Genomic DNA, 25232 nt, shown 5'->3' with positions numbered 1-25232 from the left:
ATGTCACACTGAGAAGGACGGGGGGAGACAGCGTCCTGATAATTCTTTCCTGCCCTTTAAGCAAATGCTTAGTGATTGTGGGATGTTAGAGTTTCCTTTCACGGGGAACATGCTATCATGGGTAGGGAAGAGAGCAGGAGGAACAACAATACGATGCCGTTTAGATAGAGCAGTAGGAAATGCGGACTGGCATGAGAAGTTTCCCCACTCGACTGTGAAATATATGAGGTCATGGGGATCGGACCATCGTCTGATCCTTGCTGACATACTCATAAATCCAATGCGGAGATCACAAAAAATTTAAGTTTGATAAAAGATGGCTGGATAATGAGGAGCTAAGGCAAGTCATTCTTGAGGGTTGGAAATCTCCTGATCTTCCTCCCAATGCGACTATTATGGAATATATTGCTAGCTGCCGAAGAGCTTTGAGCGAATGGAGGAAACAACATAATGTTAACTCGTTGAAATTAGTGGAGGAGCTTAAAGAGAAAGTGGAGGGCTTGTACGCAGATGATAATGCTACAACTGAGGAAATTGCAGCAGCGTTAAAGGAACTCTCTGATGCTCTTAAAACAGAAGAAATGTTCTAGAAACAAAAGAGTCGAGTGTTTTGGCTGAGAGAGGGTGACAGAAATACAAAAAAATTTCATGCCTTGACAAAGCAAAGGAGGGCAAGGAATAAAATCATGCAGCTCATGGATGCGGATGGAAATATAGTTGAGGATGAAAAAGGATTAGTGCCCATTGCTACTAGTTATTTTAGGCAGATTTTTGAATCATCTCAGAGGAAATTAAAGAGGAACTGGCCCAAGTCCCTACAACGATCACTGGGGCAATGAATGATAACCTCACAGCTCCAGTCACTGAATGAGAGATCAAATTAGCGCTCTTCGCAATGTACCAAGAAAAGACCCCAGGACCTGATGGTCAAATTAGCGCTCTTCGCAATGCACCCAGAAAAGACCCCAGGACCTGATGGTCAAATTAGCGCTCTTCGCAATGCACCCAGAAAAGATCAAATTAGCGCTCTTTGGGATATTGTAGAGGAGGATTTAACTCTTATGGTTAATAAATTCCTTTTCGAGGGTACGGTGGCGACTGGACTGAATGATATGAATATATGTCTCATCCCAAAGACAACGAGGCCCAATGAAATGACTCAATTTAGGCCCATTAGCTTGTGTAACATAAATTATAAGATCATCTCTAAGGTCTTATGCCAGAGGCTGAAGAAAGTTTTACCAAACTTGATATCTGAAACCCATGCAGCCTTTGTTGCTGGAAGACAGATTTTGGATAACGTTATGATTGCTCAAGAGATGTTCCACGTGCTGAGAACTAAACCAAGTGGACGCAATAAAAGGATGGCCATTATGACGGATATGAGCAAATCATATGACAGGATGGAATGGACTTTCATTGAAGCTGTCTTGCGTAAGTTGGGTTTTTCTGAGACATGGATCACCTGGATAATGAGATGTGTTACGTCGGTGAAGTACAAGGTACTCATGAATGGACAGCCAAGAGGAAATATTGTTCCTAGTAGAGGCCTACGCCAAGGAGATCCTTTGAATCCTTTCATTTTTATTCTATGCACGGAAGCGCTCGCTAGCCATCTTAATCAAGCTGAGAGCCAAGGGAAGATAACGGGGATGTGCGTTACACCCACGTGTCTGTCGGTATCCCACCTTGTCTTTGCTGATGATAGCCGTTTTTTCTGTAAGGCGGAGCCCCGTGAATGTGAAGAAGTAATGAAAGTAGTCAAGAGGTATGGTAAAACATCAGGCCAATGTATCAACTTTGACAAATCGTCCTTACTCTTTGGTAAGCAAATTAATGCAACAAGTAGACAAGAGATTAAAGATGCGCTTGGAATTCAAAACGAAGGAGGAATGGGTACTTACCTTGGGATCCCGGAAGACATAAGTGGCTCCAAGTGCAAACTTTTTGTGTTTCTAAAGGATAAGCTGATGCATAGAGTGAATGGATGGACATGCGGATGGCTCTCCCAAGGAGAAAAGGAAGTGTTGATGAAATCCATTCTGCTAGCTCTTCCGACATACGCTATGTCTACTTTCCTGCTCCCTTTGGAGATATGTGAAAACCTAGCAAGTGCCATTGCTAAATTTTGGTAGATTTCAAATCCAGCAAAAAGAGGAATACACTGGGCGAAATGGGAGAAAGTCTGTTTACCGAGAGAGGAGGGTGGAATTGGTTTTCGCATGATCCATGAGTTTAATTTGACATTACTGGCAAAACAATTATGGAGACTAGTTCAATTTCCTAACTCTCTAGTTACCCGGGTTTTGAGGGGAAGATACTATAGGTTGAGTTCTCCACTCAGAGTAAACTCTGCTAGCAGCCCATCGTATGTGTGGTCTAGCATTTATGCTGCGAGGAAGTTATTATTACTAGGGATCAGACAGAAGATACATTCAGGTTACGAAGTTAAGGTGTGCGAGGATCCGTGGATTCCAACAATCCCTGCTAGACCAGCTATCCCTGTAGTGCCGGTAATGCATCCTAACTTGAGAGTTAGTGACTTCATTAATCCGGCAACAAAAGATTGGGATGTTCGTCTTTTGGAGGACTATGTCAATCCTGACGACATACCACTTATAAGGAGTTTGGCAACAAGTTCAGCTCATCCTCACGATACCTTTTGTTGGAATTACACAAGGAACGGTCAATACACAATTAAATCTGGATATTGGGTGGATCAGAATTTGTTAAAGACTGAGGAGAAGGAAGTCCTAGAACCGAGTATCACTAAACTTCAACCCTTTTCTTGGAAGTTAAAGGCGCCTAAGAAGATATGTCATCTAATATGGCAGTTGTTAACTGGTCATGTGGTAGTAACGAGGAACTTAGCAAGGGGAAACATGAGATGTGATAACTACTGCCCAAGATGTGGGGAACTAGAAGAATCTGTAACACATGCTATATTTGAGTGTCCGCCAGCTCTACATGTTTGGTCATTATCATCAACTCCATTAAGCCCAGACGTATTTCCAGTACCAAGCATTTACACAAATATGGATTACCTATTCTGGAGAAAGAACAGTATTAGAGCCAGAACAAGACATGGATCCTTATCCCTGGATAATATGGTATATTTGGAAGGCTAGGAATGACAAACTGTTCAGGGGGATTGACATAGATCCTTTGGAGCTAGTTCGATATGCAGAAAGTGAATGTCAAGTCTGGTTTGACGCGAACGAAGTGGTACAACCAGTGGTACAAGATAACATTATTGAGGAACCCCAGGTCATAAGCTTGGGTAATATTCGCTTGTTGGATGGATCTTGGACAGCCTTGGCTCAGTTTAGTGGATGTGGATGGGTCTGGATGGACAGTGGAGGAAATACTCATCTGATGGGGACAAGAAATTTCACTCGACGGGAGTCAGCTTTGCATTCGGAAGTAGAAGCTCTTAGGTGGGCAATGGAGAACATGCTTCAACACTCAACTTGGCAGAGCTTTGGGACATACTGCAAAGAGCTGATAGCAATGATAAGGGAACCTCATGCTTGGCCAAGCTTTGCGACGAAATTGGAAAGGATAGAGACGCTGCAGATATGCTTCCCGGATTTCAACATCATTAATGTTCCACGAGGGCGCAATCAGATTTCAAACTTTTTAGCTAAGACTGCTAGATCCTTCCATAGGGAGTTGCATTTTATTGGTTGTTCTATTCCAGTCTGGTTACCCAGGCCACCTCAAGTTTGAGTAATAGAATAAACTTTTGACGTCAAAAAAAAAAAACCATACTTCTCAAACATTGTCTTGATCATATACCCTACATAAAACAAACTCAGAATACCTTCTATATATTAAAGCTTAAATAATACACTCTTGACGAAGACATAAAAGAAAAGAAAAAATACTCCTAACTTTCTATTGGTTAAAATAGTTATGTGAGGATCGCCATTTTTGACCATCGATTAATTATAATCAATGGCTCAGATTCAATTTTTCTGTGTATCTTTCTCTCTCTCCAAGATCTCCTCTGTCGACTCCTTTTTCTTCTTTTCTCCAATCTTCTCTCCAGAACTTTGTCTCTTCGACAATTAATTTTTCCTGTCTCAATCTTTAACAGTCTCTCACATCCTTCTTCTCCATTGCTTCTCTCTCAATCATCTCTCAACAACGACGACGCCAATGAGAAGCTCTGTTGTGACTAGCCTTTGAGTCATTTGCAAGCAGAGGAAGAAAAGCTCTGGTGTGGAAAGATCTACGGGTTGAGCTTGACGGCAGAGGAGGCAGAGACGGACATGGATTCTCCACCTCTGCAAAGGAGGGAGGGGAAGAAGACGCGACGACGGCGAAATGGCGGAAGAATATGGAGGAGAGGAAGATCTGGTGGAGACGACAACAGCGAGCAGGTCCGAGCTCTGGAGTGGAGAGGACGATGACGATGGCGAGCAGTAGAGCTGGGTTCGTGGGTCAACCCGCCCCGCCAACCCGCGGGTAGACTCATTTTTTCACTCAAAACTTCGACCCGCATGATCCGTAAAGAAAGATTCAAATACCCGTACTCGCCCCGTCCAAGTATGCGGGTAACCCGCGGGACCCATGGGTAATATAAATTTTAATAAAATAATTATTTTAATTATATTTTAATTATATAATACTTATTTTTTTAATAAAATAACTAAATTATATATTATTTTCTGAATTTATAGTATTTTATATATTTTTTATGAAAATATATATTATTTTTTGAATTTTTTTTATTTTTTTTATTTTTTTGCGGGTTAGCGGGTACCCGCGATTCAAAATCGACCGCCCCGCACCCGCCCCGCGTAGAATCGACTCGACCCGCACCCGCACCCGCATGTTGAATTTTTCAAAATGGCCGACCCGCACCCGCCCCGCAGTGGGTCAAACGGAGTGGGACCCGCGGGTGAAAACTAAAATTTCCAGCTCTAGCGCGCAGGTCCGAGCCGAGGAAGAAGACGCGACGGCATGTGGAGGCGTAACAAAAAAATAGTGCTATAATTAAAGTTAATAACAACATTCAAATATTGCTATCGTATATGTACATTTCGCAGCGTTTTAAAAATGCTATAGTAGAAAGGATACCTATGATGTTTGCCGATGACATAGCATATGAGAAAACGCTATGAAAGGCCTACTATAGCATTTTTCGTGAGCAAGTTAAATGTAAAAGACAGGTTTGTGAGCAAGTTAATTGCTCGATTGATTTGATTGGGGTTTTGGTGGAAGGATGGTTTGTTAGACTTAGGGTTTCTATTCAGGAAATCATGATTATAATCACTACAAATGCCTAATAAGTTGTATGCATGATATTATAGAGCTCAACACTATTAAACAAACCATTAGGCTTTCACTTTCTAGGTTTGTCTATTGACCAGTGTCGATCAATTATTCTATAAGAATATCGATCGATACACTTCTTGAAACTTCGACCGATTATTCGATAGGAATATCGATCGACGCACTTGGTCAAGTGTTAATGCACAGATTGAATATGCTCACTAAGGTTACTAGATCAGCTCTCGTTTATTCTAGCAAGTCTTAGCTCAGTTAGGATGGATTCAGGGTGAGATGCAAGCTATCGCTTATGTCTACAATATCGCTTATGTCTACAATTCCTAGGGCAAGTTCTAGGTAGCTAATCTAGAAACATACATTAATGACAATCCTAATGATGAATATCACAACGTAGCAATCTATAGTTGGGGCTAATATTCCCTCATAACTATCTGGACCCTAAACCTAACAGGTGGATATATTCAAGCATGAAGGTTGTCACAGAAATCACAGATGAATAGATAAGAAATTGCAATAGATATTATAAAATCAATGGAGTTCCAAGAGGACTCTCAAGGAGTTTCTCTCTTCTCTCCTAACATAGAACTATGAATAAAATAAAGCTTAGCCGTCAACAATGGCTTAAAAAACACATAAATAGGGTTTTAGGTCGTCCAAGGGTAGTCTTGTAATTTGTGGTTGCTTCTGGGCTTCTATCGGTCATAAAATATGCTCAGCCCATATTCTGGCATCACTGTCGACCGACGTCAAGGGTACAACGTCGATCGACAGTCCTTCATCTCCTAGACAGCTTCCTCTCGCGAGGCAGACTGACTACTCTTTAGTAAAACATGCATAACTTCTGCTACAGGATGCTGATTGACCTTAAACTGGCGGCATTGGAAATATAATACAAAGCTCTATCTTGTGTCAAAATATGTGCTCCATCTAACAGTGGGAAGGTCTCCATCCATAGCTAAACATCTGACGCGTCTGTGCAATTCTGCACCTCAAAAGGCTCCAAAAGCACCATATTTCTCCAGAACGTACCTGAACACTTATATAATAATGGCTGAAAGTGGGTAAAATATTTCACGGTATATCACATACCATGTATACGAGGTTGCAAAATATTCGACAAGGTAATCGTAGCATGGACGAATATGCAGAAGAATCTGCTTTGTTGTTAACTCTAAACAAGGTTCATGGTAGCCAAGTACAACTAGTTTCTCGCTTCATTGGAGGACTACGACCACAACTTCAAACCGCGTTGGCACAGTTCGATCCTTCAACGGTTGGTGAAGCACATCGTTGAGCAACTGAAACCCGTCGTCGTATCGTTCTTGCATGCAAGACCCAGCCAGCAGCAACACCCCATTGACGTCGGTCAAAGAGGTCAGCGATGCAGCAACATCGGCAAGTAAGCCCATCCAACAAGACGATCAACAGCTACGGCGATCATCCAGACCTAACGCTTTGCGTTGCTACTCGTACGGTGAACCGGGACACCGGCAAATAGCATGTCCCCATTCTACATGTCGTGGATTAGTTATCTATGAACATGATGTGTACGATTCCCACGAAGAGGATAACACAGTTCACCACACCGCTGGTGATAGTGGACGACTACTTATCCTCTGGAGAGCATGCTTCACTCCACCGAAACAGGATGATCAATGGTTTCGCACTAATATCTTTCGCTCCACCTGCCCCATCAAGGACCGTGTTTACAGCTTCATCATTGACTCCAGCAGCTGCCATAATGACGTCGTCTCAGAGAAAGCTGTGGGAAAACTGGGCCTCGCTCGTGAAAAGCACCCGCCCCCTTATAGTCTTGGCTGGCTTAATGACACCGCCAGTATCTGTATCACACAACGTCCCATAGTCCCCTTCTCCATTGGACTCCACTACATGGACCGCATTTATTGTGACATAGCGCCAATAGATTTTTGTCATCTTCTCTTACGCCGCACATGGGAGTTTGATCGGAAAATAATGCATGATGGAGCTAAAAACACTTATAGCTTCTTCTGGGATTCACAAAAAAATTGTGCTCCTTCCAACACAAGACACACCGCCAGATGATAGACTATGGATTTGACCCATTTTCATCCATAGTTTTTTTTTTTTTGACGTCGAACGGCCATATTATTACTCAAGCTTGAGGTGGTTTGGGTAACCCGACCGGAATAGAACAACCAATGATAAATAACTCCCTACGAAAGGTTCTAGCTGACTTAGCTAAAAAATCAGAAAACTGGTTGCGCACTCGTGGCACATGGGTGATTTTGAAGTCCGGGAAACAAATCTGCAGCGTCTCTATCTTCTCCAATACTGTCGCAAACCTTGGCCACTCCTGGTGTGATAACCCGCCCTTCGGGATTAAAAAAAAAAAAAAAAAAAAAAAAAAAAAAAATGAATGTGGAGCCGAGCATTTGGGAGTCTAAGTATCAGGAGGAATGTTGAGTTTTGATCACATAAAACTTGACATGATTCGAAGAAAAGAGAAGACTGGTCGAACATCAACTTGGTGGTCGAACCGCGGGCGGTAAGGATCGATCGGCAAATTTCGAAGAACGAGGTGGTCGAAGAATTGTTTGCGAGGGAACTATGAGTCGAATAAGCTGCTCGACCATAGTTAGAAGATGTCTTAGATTGATCAGACGAAAGTTTTGGAAGCATAACATTTTTGGAAGCACGACGTTTCAGAAGCTCGACGTTTTGAAGACCGACGTTTCTTCATTACGAAGTTTTCTCGGAAAATCTTCGTATCAGTAAAATATTATTCTGGAGACATAATAAGTTGGAAGCAGGACGGGAATTAAGCAGGACGGGAAGCAAGCACGACGGGATCGAAGCACGACGGGGAAAACCCGAAATTGGGCAAAAACCCTAATTTCGGTATTATGGAATTCTTCGAGGAAGCCGGAGGCTCGGGAAATATTTTTACAGGATATCAGAATTCATCTGGAGTCTATTAAAAATATTTAGAGCATCAGAACGGGAGCGGAAAAATATTCGGGATTGATCACGGGTCAGAAATTTGCCGGAAGGGTAAAAAAATCGCTTAAACCGACCGAGAAGCCCGAGGTGGCTTGTTGCATGGGTTCAGAACGTGGTGTCAAGCATCTAACAAGCTGAGTGTCTCCAGAAGCTCGAGGTGTCGCCGTGCATGGAAGCTGTACATGCAGCCTGACATGTAGAAGCACGAGGTGGATCGACCAAGCACGAGGTGTCTCCGCGCATGCAACCGAAGCATGCTGATCGACATGTGTGTACTGGTGTGGCTTCTTGCATGCACTCCAGGCATGCATCCTGACATGTGGGAGGAGTGGTGGCGTCCTGCATGTGTCCTGGACATGCAGCCTGACATGTGGAGCACGAGGTGCCGCCGCGCATGCATCCGGAGCCATGCGAAGCGACACACGGGCTGCCACCAACCTGAAGCTGATTGGCTGGTGTCTCCTATAAATACCCCACGACCCCAGCTCCTTTCTTGACATCCAGACCTTTCCAAACCAATTTAAAAACGTGAGAGAGAAGTAGAAAAAGAAAGGAAGTGATTCCGAGCTATTTCGAGAATTTTAGAGAGTTTTCGAGGTCAGTTCTCTACTGATTTCGAGTCAGCGCCTAGGGACGGTTCTGTCCAACTGAATTCGTCCAGGGCACTCAGTTCCTTTTATGATCAAGTGGAGGCGCCGTCCGGAGTTAGTTCAGTTCTACGGGTTCAGATCAGTCGAAGTTCTGCTTGATACTCCGCCGGGAAGTCCGAAGAACTGTCCAGAAGCTAAAGGAGGTTCTGTCCGAGTCCAGATCAGTTTGTCGAGGCCTGTAAGTTTCTTCATGGTGAAGCCGAGATTCTGTCCAAGTCGAGATCAGTTCAGTCCAGTCCAGTCAAGACGTTCATCTCGGGTTTTGGCCAAGTCCTCTCCGATCAACCAGCTACTTCTCGCCTAGAACACTGTGAGTTGGCTTGTGTGAATTCCACTTGGAATTTAGGGTAGTTTTGTGAGTTGGTTTTGTGTGAATTCCATTTGGAATTTAGGGTAGATCGAGTAGCATATAGATTGGAATGATCAATCTATTGAATGGTAGAGTCCTTAGGGTTATTTATTTATGGAACTGGACTCAGTTTAGCAAGGGCTAAGCTGAGATGAATGGAATTAAGACTGAGTTGATAACCTGACTAGGACTAGGGCTAGGATGCATCATGTTTTCTATTCTTGTGTGTTGATATGATTGAGTGCAGGTTCCCGTTATCTTTAAAGATAGTGTCGTAGCAGGAGGCCAAACTATCTGGGTACCGGTTTGATTGAGTAGATTGATTGAGTAGATTTAATTAAATGCTTGCTCGTTTAATTAATCTTGTTGATTGAGGTTAGTCATCTCTTGGTAAGGGAGTGACTAACTGGTTGAGTGGTTTAGTTTTGGGTTGGAGTCTTGTCCCTTAGGTCTTTCCTAGGGATAATTGTGTCGAGTGTGTGTTATGCCGACAGCAGGTGCGAAACCCACCCATGCTAGGCATGTTTTGGGGTGGACTAGTGTTTCCTCGCCCTCGTATTCAGCGGGTTCAAGGAAACCCCTTATTCGCGGGATCGGGAAGACTCAGATAGACGGGGTCATGGCCTATGGCTGAGTGATTACACGACGGTGTAATGTGGCAGTGACCCGAAGGACTGTGGGCTGTCGCGCGGTGACCCGAAGGACTGTGGGCCGCGGTCGGTTGAAAGTTCCTTCTTTTGGCCTTTGTGGTAGGGAGATAGGATATTGCCGATAGAGAGGAGGAACACGAAGTCACCAGGGCCCAGGTTAGAGTGTTGTGTTAGTGTGTCGTAGAGGGTTATGGAACCCTCGAGTTAATGTAGCACCGATATACGGTGTTACGAGTAAGATCGAGTCATTGGTAGTTACTATCTTGTTATTATTGTGATTGTGTTTGGTTGTTGATTGTTTGCTTGCAGGTTCTGACATTAAGTCCTAAGTCTGGTTTAGGTACCGGATTAGGCTTGTGTGTATTTTGTTAGTGTAGGCCTGACGTTGGTCTGTATGTGTTTGAGGGATTGCTTGTGAAGGGTGGTGGATATTAAAGCTATGCGGTATCATTGGTTGGCCGATCATGTTCTTGTTTGATTGTTGGTCGACCGGCTCATGATACTTGTATAGTCTAAGTGTCTAACACTACATGAGTACTGAACTCAAGCGTATATATGGTTAACTAGGGATTGGTTGTTGACTTGTTTAAATGTAGGTTCCCGTTACTTGAAGTTAGATTATGGCAGGAGGCCAAGTCTAACTTAGTAACGGTTTGCTTAGCCTTAGCTTATATTGCATGCTAGGGCTAGATTGATTGTTATTTTGGGTTGTCTGGGTTAGAGTCTAGGTTGCGGGTAGAGGCCGCCAGCTCACTGAGTAATACTAGATTACTCATCCAACTCCGTTGTCCTTTTTGCAGGTCGCTTTAGGTAAGGATGATTGGATAGCATGGTGCTGGACGTTAGGACTGCCGGTGTAGATTTTCATGCCTTTTGTAAACGGTATTGTGAATTATGTTATGTTGACTCGATTTGGCATTAGGCCGGGCCCAGTCTTGAATTATTCAATGTATGAATATTTCTTAAATCAATAAAAGTAATTGTTTTATATGCGCTACATGAGTACTCTGATATTTGACTAGTCCGGTCTAACACAACGTTAGGTCGTGGTACGGGTTGAAAAGCTTTAGGCCTCGATCTAACGGAAAATGCTAACTCTAGGTACGGGTTGCCAAGCCTTGTGCCTTGACGCAGCGGGACGTGTTAGTGGACGAACTGGTCGAGGTCGTGGAGTAAATTTTGTGACTCTGGCCGGATCGTCCCTAACCCGTCACGTAGCGCTTCCGGACCATGGTGTTGGGTTGGACGGTCAGTCATGTTCTTGTTTGATTGTTGGCTGGCCGGTTGGCCTTTCATCTCCAACCCTTGGTGGGGGTCGTCCGTCGGTCATGTTCTTGTTTGATTGTTGGCCGGTGGATTGACCTATGCCTAGGACGGTTCGGGGGTGTTACACCTGGGGTTCCTTTATCATTGCAATCAGCTCCTTGCAATCTGTTCCAAAGCTCTGGCATGGCGAGTGTTGAAGCATATTCTCCATCGCCCATCGCAGTGCTTCTACCTCCGAATGCAATGCTGATTCACATCAAATGAAATTCTGTGTTCCCATAAGTTGTATGTTCTCCCCACTACCCATCCAGACCCATCCACATCCACTAAATCGATCAGAAGCTGTCCAAGATCCATCTAACAGGAAAATATTACCCAAGCTTAAGGCTTGGTTTTCCTCATTATTGCTGGCCTGTACTACTGGTAGTATCATCTCATTTGCATTAAACCATGCTTGACACTCACTTTCTGCGTATCGAACTAGTTCCAAAGGGTCTCTGTCGATTCCCCTGAAAAGTTTATCATTACGAGCCTTCCATATATACCATATTATCCAGGGATAAGGATCCATGTCTTGGTCTGGTTCTATGATATCATTCTTCCTCCAGAATAGATAGTCCATGTTTGTGTAGACACTTGACACTGGAAATGTACCTGGGCTTGTAGGAGTTGCTGATAAGGACCATACTTGGAGAGCTTGAGGGCATTAAAATATTCCATGAGTTACATATTCTTCTATTTCTCCACACCTTGGGCAATAATTATCGTACCTCATATTCCGCCTTACTAGATTCCTCGTTACTGCCACCTGACCCGTTATCAATTACCATATAAGATGGCACATCTTCCTTGGCGCTTTCAACTTTCAAGCAAAGGCTTGAAGTTTAGTGATACTTGGTTCCAGTATTTCCTCGTGTAGTTCCAGCAGAAAGTATCACGGCGATGAGTAGAGCTTATGGCCATACTAAGTATGAGTGGTATGTCATCGGGATGGACATAATCCTCTAGTAACTGATATTACGTGTATACGCACACCAATTAACCTAATGTGCACACTCCCACAATCGAATGGTATGTCGATGTAGCACTTTAGGATCGCATCCACAGAGACCAACGGTTACACTTTATCTTTATGGGATCAATACTTAGCTAAAACAATATGGGAGTTTTAAGATTTGAGGGTTTCGTGAGAAACAAGTAACAAGATTAATTAAGATATTCAGATAATTAAAATGCTAGCCTAGGGTGGTTTGATTGGGTGTTAAACAAGTGTGAGCCAAACAATTATTCAAGTTCAATTAAGAGCAAGTCTAGAACTCAAATCACTCAACTAGAACAGTCCATTGTCGTGGTACTACCCCCCTATGCTGATCGATCTTGATACCTAACTCTCGTTTGGATCAAGACGCGACAGCAAGCAATAAAGATCAAGTCCGATATGTTCACAAAACACCCTAACATCTACTTTCGCTGGTTAGGGATGCAATACTCATTCAAGTTATGTCTAGCAACCTATAACACTTTTGATGAATAGATTAAACCTAGAATCAGGCACTAAGTGGTTAACTTGATGCAAGCCTTAAGAACAACAGTGAATGAAGACAATCGATTTATAACTTATTTATGTCAAGCTCACGGATCTAACACCCTAACACCCTAGACTAAGCAAGCTGACTACTCAGCCATGAAGCAAGAAAACACAGAGACAGAGATATAAAGCAACATGAAATATGACTGAAATAAAGTAATAGGGTTCAGGAGGTTCTTCTCTAATTCGAGAGAGATGGCCTTCTCCCTTTACAAAGTAGCAAAATCTCAAGTCTCCAACTCTAAGGTCTGGTTTCTTCTCAAAGAAAAAAAGCGTAGAATAGTCAGGAGAAACAGAAAAAGAAGATATATCAAAGCCACAGGCGGCTGGGAGAGAAAATAGAGAGATTAGGGCAAATCCCGAAATAGGTTGTAGTTTCCTTAAAAATCTCTGCCGCTGGAACAGGTACTCGGGTTGTTCCGCTCTATCCAGAACAGTCACTCGGGTTGCTATGCTATTCGGAACAGTCATCAAGACTGTTCTGCGTGAAAATCACCAAATTGCATTGTTTCCTGCCTCTTTTGTTCCAGCTGGTCCATCTCCCATCCAATGCAACTCCAGACCTGTAATGACTCGAAAAGGACTAGGAAGACTCGATAAAGACTTGAAAACCAATTGAAAAGCATATATACAAGATGTATAAAACACCATATATCAATTCCCCCAGACTTAGATCCTTGTTTGTCCTCAAACAATGTCAAGTATCAAGAACAGGGAGAAAGGTTTGAAAGTGTGGGAACTCTCCTATTCTCCGCAACCATACTTTAACCACGAATCTCTGAACCATACAAGCAGTAAAACTAGGACAACACACCCTTATCGGAACCCCACTGACTGTTGTTCGAAAATCGGCTCCATACTCTACATCTCCAACCTGAAAAGGCAACACTATCGAGACAGAACTCCCTATATTCATTTAAGAGTAGTGTGAGCTTCTCATCACAGGCACTATTCATGGTAGACGGTCTAGGTGTGGAACAAGCTATTTAATGGTGGAGTTAAGAGTGTTTAGGGGCTACCATTTCATTGTAGAGGATGCAGGATATCACACAAATGGCAAGAGAGGATAGATCCATTGATGTCCACAGCCTCTACTCGTTTTTATATCTTGTGCGACTGTTCTGATGACGAAACAGGCGACTAATTGTTCTGCTTTCCACTTTTCTCTACATACTCTTCAATACTTGGTACCAACTTCTTGCTCGACCTTTCCAGTGGCTCCATGTTTCTGTTCTTTCTTCCCCTTCTCATCACATTATTCTCATTTTTTCGTATCTTTTTTTTTTTTTTTTTTTTTTTTTTTGAAGACTGATATGGTGATGTGACGAAGAAAGAGGTAATACATGATCGTTCTGAGTGCCACTTGTGGTTCTGATTTCACGACCATTCTGGTTCTCCACCCCTGCTCTTGCGCAGTTCATTGGTTATGGAGCGGTTGCTCCCTTAATCTGCTTGTTCTCCTGTCTGACTAAATTTTTGCAGCAGTAACGAGTAAGAGGCTGCGTTCATCCTTTCCTCTCCGACCTTTTTGCACATATCTGCACATATGACACTGAAAAACAAATGCATGAAGGTGGAATAAAGGCTAAGGTGCAGGGTGGGAACTAGCTAAAGATGAGCTAGCCACTCAGGATCAGCAAGATGAACAAAAAGGATAAGAAGTCCTGAGTGTGTTCTCGTTTCCCTGATCTAATGTCCATAACAAGAAGAATTTCAGTCAAGATTAGGTTCAAGTTAGGTGGAGTTAAGTCTACCCTGTGGAACCTGATCGGCTGAGAACTTCTGGAGAATCAAGTTAGATATGTCAGGGTGTTCCAGGTCCACATGTGTGTCTTTCGTCACTGCTAAGGTCACTGAATAAGATAACTAAAGCACGAGGTGATCAGCGATCAAGGCGGAATAAGGTCCTAATTCCCACAAAGTTTTGACTGACTCGATCATAAAAACTGACTCAAATTGACCCAAAAGTAAAATAAAAGAAAGAAACGAGTTAGTAAACGACGAAAACCCTCCCCCAGACTTACTTCACAACGTCCCTGGTGTGAAAATAAATCAGAGAGAAGGTGAAAACAAGAATAAACATTTTTTTTTTGTTTGAGATACTTACCTGAGTGGAGCGGGCACTCCGTGAAAATTTTGGGTGTTCTATCGTCAGATGGTCGCCTGGAACAGCCGCTCTTTTCAGAGGGCAGGTTGTTCCATTGCTGCAACCCAGAATTTTTGAAGTATTTCGGGTTTTTCTGCTTTTTGACCTGAGACTCAATAAACTAAAACAAAAAATAAGTAAACAAAAACAAAATGAACTTATATGTACACTTACCAGTGGGTTGCCTCCCACCAAGCGCTTGGTTTAAGTCACTAGCTTGACTTGGTGATAGGGATCAATCTGGTTGAGCAGGAGGACCTGTTCCAAAACAAGCTCCACAATCAGACATGTTCAGCTTCAAAACCCTGCTCAACAACCCTTTCACAGCAGCTTTTCCTTTCTCCTTCAGCTCATGTGTGAGAATGGCTCTGACTTTAGAGAACGGTTTGGAGGTACCCTTGCACTTTACCTCATACTCGATGGAGTTCTCATCACACTTGAGAGGTATCAAAGTCATTGTAGGATCTCCCTTGACCCTTTTCTTCTGGACTTTCTGTTTCACCCTTGAATTCCCTCTGAATTTAGTAGGATCAGTGCTAGGATCTTCATCAGAGAACAGCCTGCTCTCACCCTTATCACCATGCTCCTTCTCTGGAACAACCTTCAGCTTTTCTACATCAAACACTGAGATGCAAGAGGCGTGTGATGAGGAAGATCTGGTGGGTACAGCCTTGTAGAAAACTTTCTTGTTGATGTTGGAGAAGCAGACTCTCTTGTTGGGCATATCGATGGTTGCTCCAACAGTAGCCATGAATGTCCTTCCAAATATCAAAGGCATCTCATGATCCTTGTTCATCTCAACAACTTGAAACTCAGAAGGAACAACGCATTCCCCTACTTGAACATGAAGGCTGCGGATGGTTCCATATGGGACTGCTCTGGAAGAGTCTGCAAAGGTCAGGGTCAGCTGAGAATGCTCAACATCAGCAATACCCAAATCGTCTACAATAGCCTTTGAGACGAGATTCACACAAGAACCAGAGTCACAAAGAGCGTCCTTGAAGGTTGTTCCTGAGATGGAACATGGGAAAAAAAACTTTCCAGGATCATCAACCGTAGGCAATACCTTCAGTGCTGGTGTAGACAGTGCTTCGGTATAGAGGACCTTGATCTCCTCTTGAGTCTCTCTACAGTTTTTAAAGAACTTGAGCAATGGACGAATCTGCAGAGCATCTCCGAATGCAAATTCTTTAGGAAGCTTTCTCACCATCTTGTTAAAACCTATCAGCTGCTCTTCACTAATGGGATCCATCAGATGTCTAGGTGGAATTGGATAGGGAACCTTTGGAACATAGACTCGAGATGGTGGAGTCTCAGCAGATTCGCCGGGAGCAGTTACTGCAGAGCTAGTAGGCTGCTCTGCTCTCTCTTCTGCGCCTGGAGCAGTCTCAGCGAACGGCTGCTCTATTGCATTACAGTGCTCAGTCCTAGGATTTTTATCAGTTTTTCCAGGGAGCATCCCTTGTTGCCTCTTGACACTCTCAGCTGTTTGAGCAAGCTGAACATCGATCTTTCTTATGTGGATCGTAAGAGTGTCATACTTGTTATTCAGCTCAGTGACCATGTTGCCCATCCTGGTGTCCATTTCCGTGGTCACCTGATTCAACGCCTTGGCCTAAACCTGCAGACCCTGCAACAACTGTTGCATCATCATACCCAGACCCTTCATCTCATCTTGTTGACTGTTCCCGGTAGCTAGAACAGCTTGCCGATTGCTCTGCGGTTCTCGCTGGTTCTGGTTCTGAATATGCCCGGCCGTAGCTTGCTCCATGCTGAAGACGTGCCCTTGGTTTTTTTTCAGTAGCTGATCAACCTTGGCAGTCAGCTCATCTATTTTCTGGGTGTCAGAACTGTTCCCTTTCATGGAGCAATCACTCTCCTCTTTCTTATTAGCTGAGCTAGCAGCCATGTTCTCAGTCAGCTTAAATGCTCCATCAGTGGTTTGAGTCATGAAGTCTCCATTGCTCGCAGAGTTTAGAGCACCTTGGTATTTCCAGTCCACTCCATCATAGAAAATGTCCAGGAGGTAATCATCATCAAATCCATGGTGAGGACATTCTCTGCGATAGTCATTGAAACGCTCCCATGCGTCGTAGAAAGGCTCATCTGTGAGCTGTCTGAAGGAGGTGATCTTGTTCCTCAATGCAGCTGTTCTCACCTTAGAGTAGAAATGGCTGAGGAACGCTGATCGGACCTGTTCCAATGAAGTGAGAGAGCCGGTAGGGAGAGAGTTCAACCACCGTGCAGCTTTTCCATCAAGAGAGAATGAGAATAACATGCACCTGATGTAATCTGGTGGAACACCATTTGCGCGAGTGAAACTGCAGACTTTTTCGAAGCTCTCAATATGCTCCATTGGAATTTCTATAGAGAGACCAGAGAACACCTTTCTCTGTACTAGGCCGATCAAAGCAGGCTTGATCTCGAAGTCCTGCCTGGTGCATGGTGGAGGAACAATGGCAGAGCGCGTAGTAGGGATGTTACGCGGAAGGTTTCTCTCCCTGATCGGAACAGTCTGCGCCTGTTGTTCCTGCCGCGCGAGAGCAGCCTGTTCAGCAGCATCCTGCTGAGCTTGGATGGTCTGCTGCATTTGAATCATCTGCTGTTGCATCAGTTGCATTGCTGCAGCGAGATCATCTTGATGGCCTTGATCACCCATGTTGGTGTTGTTTGGCCTTTGCTGTTGTCTGTTCTGTCTTTCTAACCTTGCTAGCTCCTGGTTGGTAAATGTAACTAGCTCTCCATGTGCGTTTCTCCGAATATGTCTACCGGTCATGCACCTGGAACATTAGATGCAACAAAAAGGATTAGGCAAGTTAGAGGTCTTAGACTAAATATGTAACCGAAAAATAATGGTAAAGAGCTGGTCCCCGGCAACGGCGCCAAATTGACATTACGTGTATACGCACACCAATTAACCTAATGTGTACACTACCACAATCGAATGGTATGTCGATGTAGCACTTTAGGATCGAATCCACAGAGACCAACGGTTACACTTTATCTTTATGGGATCAATACGTAGCTAAAACAATATGGGCGTTTTAAGATTTGAGGGTTTCGTGAGAAACAAGTAACAAGATTAATTAAAGTATTTAGATAATTAAAATGCTAGCCTAGGGTGGTTTGATCAGGTGTTAAACAAGTGTGAGCCAAACAATTATTCAAGTTCAATTAAGAGCAACTCTAGAACTCGGATCACTCAAATAGAACAGTCCACTGTCGTGGTACTACCCCCCTATGCTGATCGATCTTGATACCTAACTCTCGTTTGGATCAAGACGCGACAGCAAGCAATAAAGATCAAGTCCGATGTGTTCACAAAACACCCTAACATCTACTTTCGCTGGTTAGGGATGCAATGCTCATTCAAGTTATGTCTAGCAACCTATAACACTTTTGATGAATAGATTAAACCTAGAATCAGGCACTAATTGGTTACCTTGATGCAAGCCTTAAGAACAACAGTGAACGAAGACAATCGATTTATAACTTATTTATGTCAAGCTCACGGATTTAACACCCTAACACCCTAGACTAAGCAAGCTGACTACTCAGCCATGAAGCAAGAAAACACATAGACAGAGATATAAAGCAACATGAAATATGACTGAAATAAAGTAATAGGGTTCAGGGGTTCTTATCTAATTCGAGAGAGATGGCCTTCTCCCTTTACAAAGTAGCAAAATCTCAAGTCTCCAACTCTAAGGTCTGGTTTCTTCTCAAAGAAAAAAAGCGTAGAATAGTCAGGAGAAACAAAAAAAGAAGATATATCAAAGCCACAGGCGGCTGGGAGAGAAAATAGAGAGATTAGGGCAAATCCCGAAATAGTTTGTAGTTTCCTTAAAAATCTTTACCGCTGGAACAGGCACTCGGGTTGTTCCGCTCTATCCAGAAAAGTAACTCGGGTTGCTCCGCTATCCGGAACAGTCATCAAGACTGTTCTGCATGAAAATCACCAAATTGCATTGTTTTCTACCTCTTTTGTTCCAGCTGGTCCATCTCTCATCCAATGCAACTCCAGACCTGTAATGACTCGAAAAGGACTAGGAAGACTCGATAAAGACTTGAAAACCAATTGAAAAGCATATATACAAGATGTATAAAACACCATATATCAGTAACCCAACGTCCTATTCTTTCGATTCCTGATTAATGAGGTCACTAACTCTTATATTCAGGTGCATCACAGGCGCTACAGGTGTAGCTGATCTAGCAGGTGTCGTTGGAATGCACGGATCCTCCCACACCTTTACTTCATAACCAGAATGAATCTTCTGTATGATCCCTAGAAGCAAAAACTTCCTTGCGGCGAAAATGCTTGTCCACACATATGATGGACTACTTGCAGAGATTTCTCTTAATGTCGACGTCATTCTATAATACCTACCCCTTAGGACTCTGGCAACCAGTGAATCAGGGTACTGAACCAATCTCCATAATTGCTTTGCCAATAGTGCTAGATTAAACTTATGAATTAAACGGAAGCCAATCCCGCCCTCTTCTTTTGGTAGACAGACCTTTTCCCATTTCGCCCAGTGTATTTTTCTTTTTGGTGGATTCGAACTCCACCAACATTGTGCAATGGCACTAGCAAGGTTTTCACAAATCTCTAATGGGAGCAGAAACATCGACATAACGTATGTCGGAAGAGCAAGTAAAATGGACTTGATCATTACCTCTTTCCCCCCTTTTGAGAGCCATCTACCTGTCCATCCATTTACTCTATGCATCAGGTTTTCCTTTAGAAATGCAAAGAGTTTACATTTGGAGCCACTAATATCCTCTGGGATTCCCAAGTACTTTCCCATCCCACCATCATTATGTATTCCAAGTACATCTTTAATCTCTTGCCTAGTAGCTGCATTAATCCTCTTACCAAAGAGTAAGGAAGATTTATCAAAGTTAATACATTGGCCAGATGCTTTACCATATGTCCTGACTACTTTCATTACTTCTTCACATTCACGGGGCTCCGTCTTACAGAAGAAAAGGCTATCATCAGCAAAGAGAAGGTGGGATACCGAAGGACATGCGCGTGTGACACGCATCCCCGTTATCTTCCCTTGGTTTTCTGCATGATTGAGAAGGCTAACGAGCGCTTCCGTGCACAGAATAAAAATGAAAGGAGACAAAGGATCTCCTTGACACAGGCCTCTACCTGGAACAATATTTCTTCTTGGCTGCCCATTCATAAGAACTTTATATTTAACCGACGTAATGCACCTTATAATCCAGGTGATCCAAGTTTCGGAGAAGCCCATCTTTCGCATCACAGCTTCAATAAACGACCATTCCATCCTATCATATGCTTTACTCATATCTGTCTTGATGGCCATCCTTTTATTTCGTCCACTTGGTTTGGTTCGCAGGGCATGAAACATTTCTTGAGCAATCATGATATGATCCGAAATCTGTCTTCCAGCAACAAAGGCTTACTGGATTTCTGATATCAATCCTGGCAAGACTTTCTTTAGTCTCTGACATAAGACCTTAGAGACGATCTTGTAGCTGACATTGCACAAGCTTATGGGTCTGAATTGATATCATTAGGCATAGTTGTCTTTGGGATAAGACATATATTTGTATCATTCAGACCATTGGCCATAGTCCCATCAAAAAGGAATTTATTAACCATAAGAGTTAAATTCTCTTTGATTATATCCAAACAATTCTGGTAAAAAAGTGCAGTCATCCCATCTGGTCCCGGCGCCTTATCTGGATGCATGGCAAAGAGAGCTAATTTGACTTCCCATTCGGAAACAGGAGCTGTGAGGCTGTCATTCATCAATCTCGTAATCGTCGTAGGAACTTTAGATAGCGCCTCTTCAATGTCTTCTGGAGTAGAAGACTCAAAGATTCGCCGAAAATAGCTAGTAGCAATGGCTACCAGACCTTCCTCGTCCTCAACTATGTTACCATTTGCATCCAGTAGTTGTGTGCTTTTGTTCCTTGCTCTCCTTTGCTTCGTTAAGGCATGAAAGAATTTTGTATTTTTATCTCCCTCTCTCAGCCAAAACACTCTACTCTTCTGTTTCCAAAACATTTCTTCTGCTTTAAGAGCATCAGAGAGTTCCTTCAACACTGCTGCAATTTCCTTAGTCGTCGCATTATCGTCTGCGTATAAACCCTCGACTTTCTCCTTTAGTTCCTCCACTAGCTTCGCCGAGTTAATATTGTGTTGTTTCCTCCACTCACTCAAGGATTTTCGGCAGCTAGAGATATGTTCCATTATAGTCACACTGGGGGGGGGGGAGATCAGGAGATTTTCATCCATCCAGAATGACTTGCCTTAGTTCCTCATTGTCTTGCCATCTTCTGTCGAATTTGAATTTTTTTTGATCTTCTCGTTGGCTTTGTGAGTATGTCTGCGAGAATCGGGCGATGGTCTGATCCTCATAACCTCATGTACTTTACATTAGAGTGTGGGAACTTCTCATGCCAAAAATCATTTCCTACTGCTCTGTCTAGACAACATCGAACAGTTACACGTCCTGCTCTCGTCCCTACCCATGAAAACATGTCCCCCGTGAAAGGAAACTCTAACATCCCACAATCATTTAGCATTTGCTTAAATGGCATGAAAGTACTATCAGGACGCTGTCTCCCCCCTTCTTTCTCATTGTGACACATAATTTCATTAAAATCTCCTATCATGAACCAAGGTCCAGTTCTTGTTGTTGAGAAACGTGTAAGACGTTCCCAAACTTGATCTCATCTTTCTAGTACCGGATCCCCATAAACAAATGTCATATAGACTTTTATTCCATCAATGACTGCCTCAATGTCAATCATACGGTTATTCGAAAATAAAACATTAACTTGAAATTCATCCATAAAAAATAAAGGTAAACCTCCGCTGAGACCAAGTGGCTCAACAGTAAACAAATGATCAAATCCTAAGTCGGCCTGAATGTTTTGCAACAGCAGCCTCCTATTCTTCGTTTCAGAAAGGAACACAAGTCCTGGGCGGTGCTTCTGACACATCTCCGTAAGGCGTCGAACTGTGAGGTCGCTCCCAATCCCTCGACAGTTCCAACTGATTGTCTTCATGGATGACGTCTGGAGGTGTTTTTGGACCCCTCCAAACCTTTACTCTTACGTGTACTGCCTTTCATGTCTCTTATCGGACCAGTGCGCTGTCTTCCTGAATGGGCTGTATCTCTTGAAGATGATCTGCGCAGTTTTGGAGATCCTCGACGGAGGAACTCCGCCTTCTTACTCTGTAAACCCAAAGGGATTCCAGAAAGTCCTCCACTCTTATAAGATAAAGCCTTCGACTTTTCAGTTTTGGCCGTGTCAGCCTTCTCCCGCGAGCCTGTATCAACCATCTCCTCTGCATCATTCATGACACTATCTTCCATATCCAACAGAGCATCCCCTAACAAATCATCGTCATGATCCTCACCCACCATCGCTGTCTCGTATGGGTCCCCCTCGATATTGCTTGTGCCAATGATTTCCATATCATTTAATGCATCTATGATCTGATCATAAGCGGTTAAGAGTTTCTCCTTAGGAGAGAAAGATAATGTTCGAGCTAATCCTCTGTCTCATATTGTGACATTGTTCTCTTGATCATCTCGAGCTAGTGTTACTATCTTACTTGCAATCTTCCTTCCACTACTCTGACGATCATTATGCTCCAGAACGTCTGAAGTGTTGTTAGAAGAACGTTAAATCTGAGTTTGTTTAGAATGATGAGCATAAGACTCGTGACGTCCAACAAACCCAATATCACGTGTCTCATTTTGCTCTTTAACTCTCCATGATTATTTATCTTTCTTCTCATACGGAGCATATCGAGAGTTACGGTGTGGTGGCTTATTATTGATCTTCCTATCAAAACCACATGCTCTCCTTACATACTTGTCATCATACCCGCTATGTTCCCTCCCATGTCGATAGTTTTGAGCATCATTACGATAATGAGAGACCCTAGCATCCTTCATGAAACCATCTGCTTGGCTATCCTTCCTCGTCGGCAAGTTACTGAGACGACAAGTCGTGCCATAATCAAAACGGCCAGAGCGATCACACTTTTCAAATGGCTTCTCATCTCGCAGCAAAGACTATCGAGACACTTCGTTCATAGGGAGCTGGACTCGTGCAAAGACACCAGTGCGGTCTCCCTGAGTGTTTACAGCCTGCAAAGACATCGGACATGAGGTGCGTTAACATCCTACAGGTTGTACAATGCTTGAAGAGCTTGTCGTAGTGAATTTGAATGGAGACTTCATCTCCCTCTGGAGATGCAATCTTCCTAGTGAAAGTAAGTGGCTTCCTAGTGTCCACATCTATTAGCATCCGACCTGCTGTTAGCTCAACCGTATCAATGTGACCCAGTCTATTACCAATGTTTCGCAGGTTCTTAATCGTCCACAAATGTAGTGGAATGCATGTAACCTCTACCCAAAACGGGATGACCCAAGGATAGTCATCATGAACAACCGGTTCCCATCAAACAAGCACTACCATGCAAAAGTTGAAGTGGAAAGGCCCTTGACGGAGAACGGATTGTAGATCTTCTTCATTAACAAAGTTGAGAAGAAATTTCCCATTACCAAGATCATTGGCTGTGATCCGATCATGCATCTTCCACTGCGCCGGCATAGTCTGGATCAGTTTCACCACGTTTTGTTACAAGATTGAAGCCCAAGATTTCACCATTTTACAAGATTGTCTCTGGCGTGTTTTACCCTAATTATATAAGCTTTGCCGCCATGTTAGAGGCAAAGTGTGCTTTTCTTGTGTTTCATTGTTTTATTATTTTCAGCAAAGGTTCTTAGGATTTTGATAGATAGGAGAGAAGATCCAAAGTTATAATTTGTGATTGGAACTCCATTGATATCTATTCACTATTCTAATGAATTTTTATACTTAACTGCTGTTATGAATTGCTTAGCCATGTCTGAGTAGTTCCATTGTTAGATTTTAGGGTGTAAATAGGTTAGGAGGAATTAGCCCCATCTATAGATTGTTGAGTTGTGATAATCATCTTTAGGATTGTTCATTAATGCCTGTGTCTAGATTAGCTACCTAGAACCTGCCCTTGGATTGATTTATAAAAGCGAGAGCTTTATTCTAATCCTGAAAACATTCTAATAGAACTATGTTTCTTGCTATGAGAAAGGCGAGAGCTGATCTAGTGAGCTTAGCAAGCCTTCATTCAACCCGCGCATAAAGCTTAACTAGAGTGCGTCGATCGATATCACACTTGAATATTCGATCGACGGTGCAAAAGGTGTATCGATCGATATGCCCATTAGAATATCGATCGACACTTTTTATTGATCAATATAACGAGAGTTGAGATCATAGATCTAGTTAATAGACAATTCAATACACGCGAGAGCTGATTGACTTGTTGATCAAGTAGTTAAGCTTTACAATATCATGCATGCAACTCATTAGGCATCTGTAGGATTATAATTCCAACTTTCCTGAATAAAAACCCTAAGTCTAGCTATGTCCTTTTTAAGCACCAAAACCCCAAACCTGTTATTGAACAAACACTTGTTCAATATAAACTGCAATTTACATTTAAAACTCTAAAAAACATATTTGCTTAACAAATCAAATTAGAATCCTTAGATTCCCTAGCTCCCTGTGAATTCGATCCCTAAGTACTACAACTCGACCTCTTATTTGAGAGAGTATAAATCACTCCTTAGGATAATTTGAGTGGTATCAAATTTGGCGCCGTTGCCGGGGAACTTTGGTCACCTATTTTTCTAATTTTTGTTAAGTTTTCTGACATAAATTTTTTTCTTGGATTTTTAAGTATATGCCCAACAGTACCAGAAGCAACAAGAAAACTCAACTGATATTCTCACCAGATCCTGCAATTTTGGAACGCACGATCCGCAAGGAAGCGCACTCCCTATCGACCAACAACAACACTTCCGTGTTGCTCGATTCTGCTCAACCACCATCGACCCAGACACCAGTCCCGTCGACCGATTCTCGCTCACCCCTGTCGACCAACAACACAAACCTTCCGTCGAACGACATCCTTCATCCGCCATCGATTGAAATTCCATCTCGAACATCGATCGATACTGAGCCGCGAGACATGGTTGCGCCTTTGATACTTGTTCGGGACAACAATGGAGACCTGCATGACCAGGAGGGTCATCCGCGTAATGCAGCAGGTCAGAGAATAAATGCTCAGGGGGCTGCAATCCCTGAGCCTGATGCTACTACTACATGTACTACCTTACCTGTAGATGAGGCTGCGCAACCCAAGATGTTGGCTGACTACAACCGTCCAGATCGCTACTACATCAACAGATCAGCCATC

General features: G+C 43.0%; 1 protein-coding gene and 1 non-coding gene across 2 annotated transcripts; one reads left to right on the top strand and one right to left on the bottom strand.

The window, feature by feature from the left end:
* Positions 1–16968: 16968 nt before the first annotated feature.
* LOC125586711 lies at positions 16969–17075 on the top strand. The gene has a single exon (XR_007323247.1). It is a non-coding gene; the product is annotated as a small nucleolar RNA R71 (small nucleolar RNA).
* Positions 17076–19062: 1987 nt separating this feature from the next.
* Positions 19063–19881, bottom strand: LOC125585791 (uncharacterized mitochondrial protein AtMg00310-like). Its single transcript, XM_048755469.1, has one exon. The coding sequence runs from the start codon at positions 19879–19881 to the stop codon at positions 19063–19065; it is 819 nt and encodes a 272-aa protein (XP_048611426.1).
* Between the last annotated feature and the right edge of the window lie 5351 nt (positions 19882–25232).

The sequence above is a fragment of the Brassica napus genome, chromosome C4 (genome assembly GCF_020379485.1).
Source record: "Brassica napus cultivar Da-Ae chromosome C4, Da-Ae, whole genome shotgun sequence".
In the NCBI taxonomy this organism is placed as follows: domain Eukaryota; kingdom Viridiplantae; phylum Streptophyta; class Magnoliopsida; order Brassicales; family Brassicaceae; genus Brassica; species Brassica napus.
Note: the sequence above shows the minus strand (reverse complement) of the source record. Positions and strands in the feature narration are given on the sequence as shown.

Coding starts and splice junctions, on each gene's coding strand:
- LOC125585791 (XM_048755469.1), bottom strand. CDS start 19,881: ATGAAAGTAGTCAGGACATATGGTAAAGCATCTGGCCAATGTATTAAC.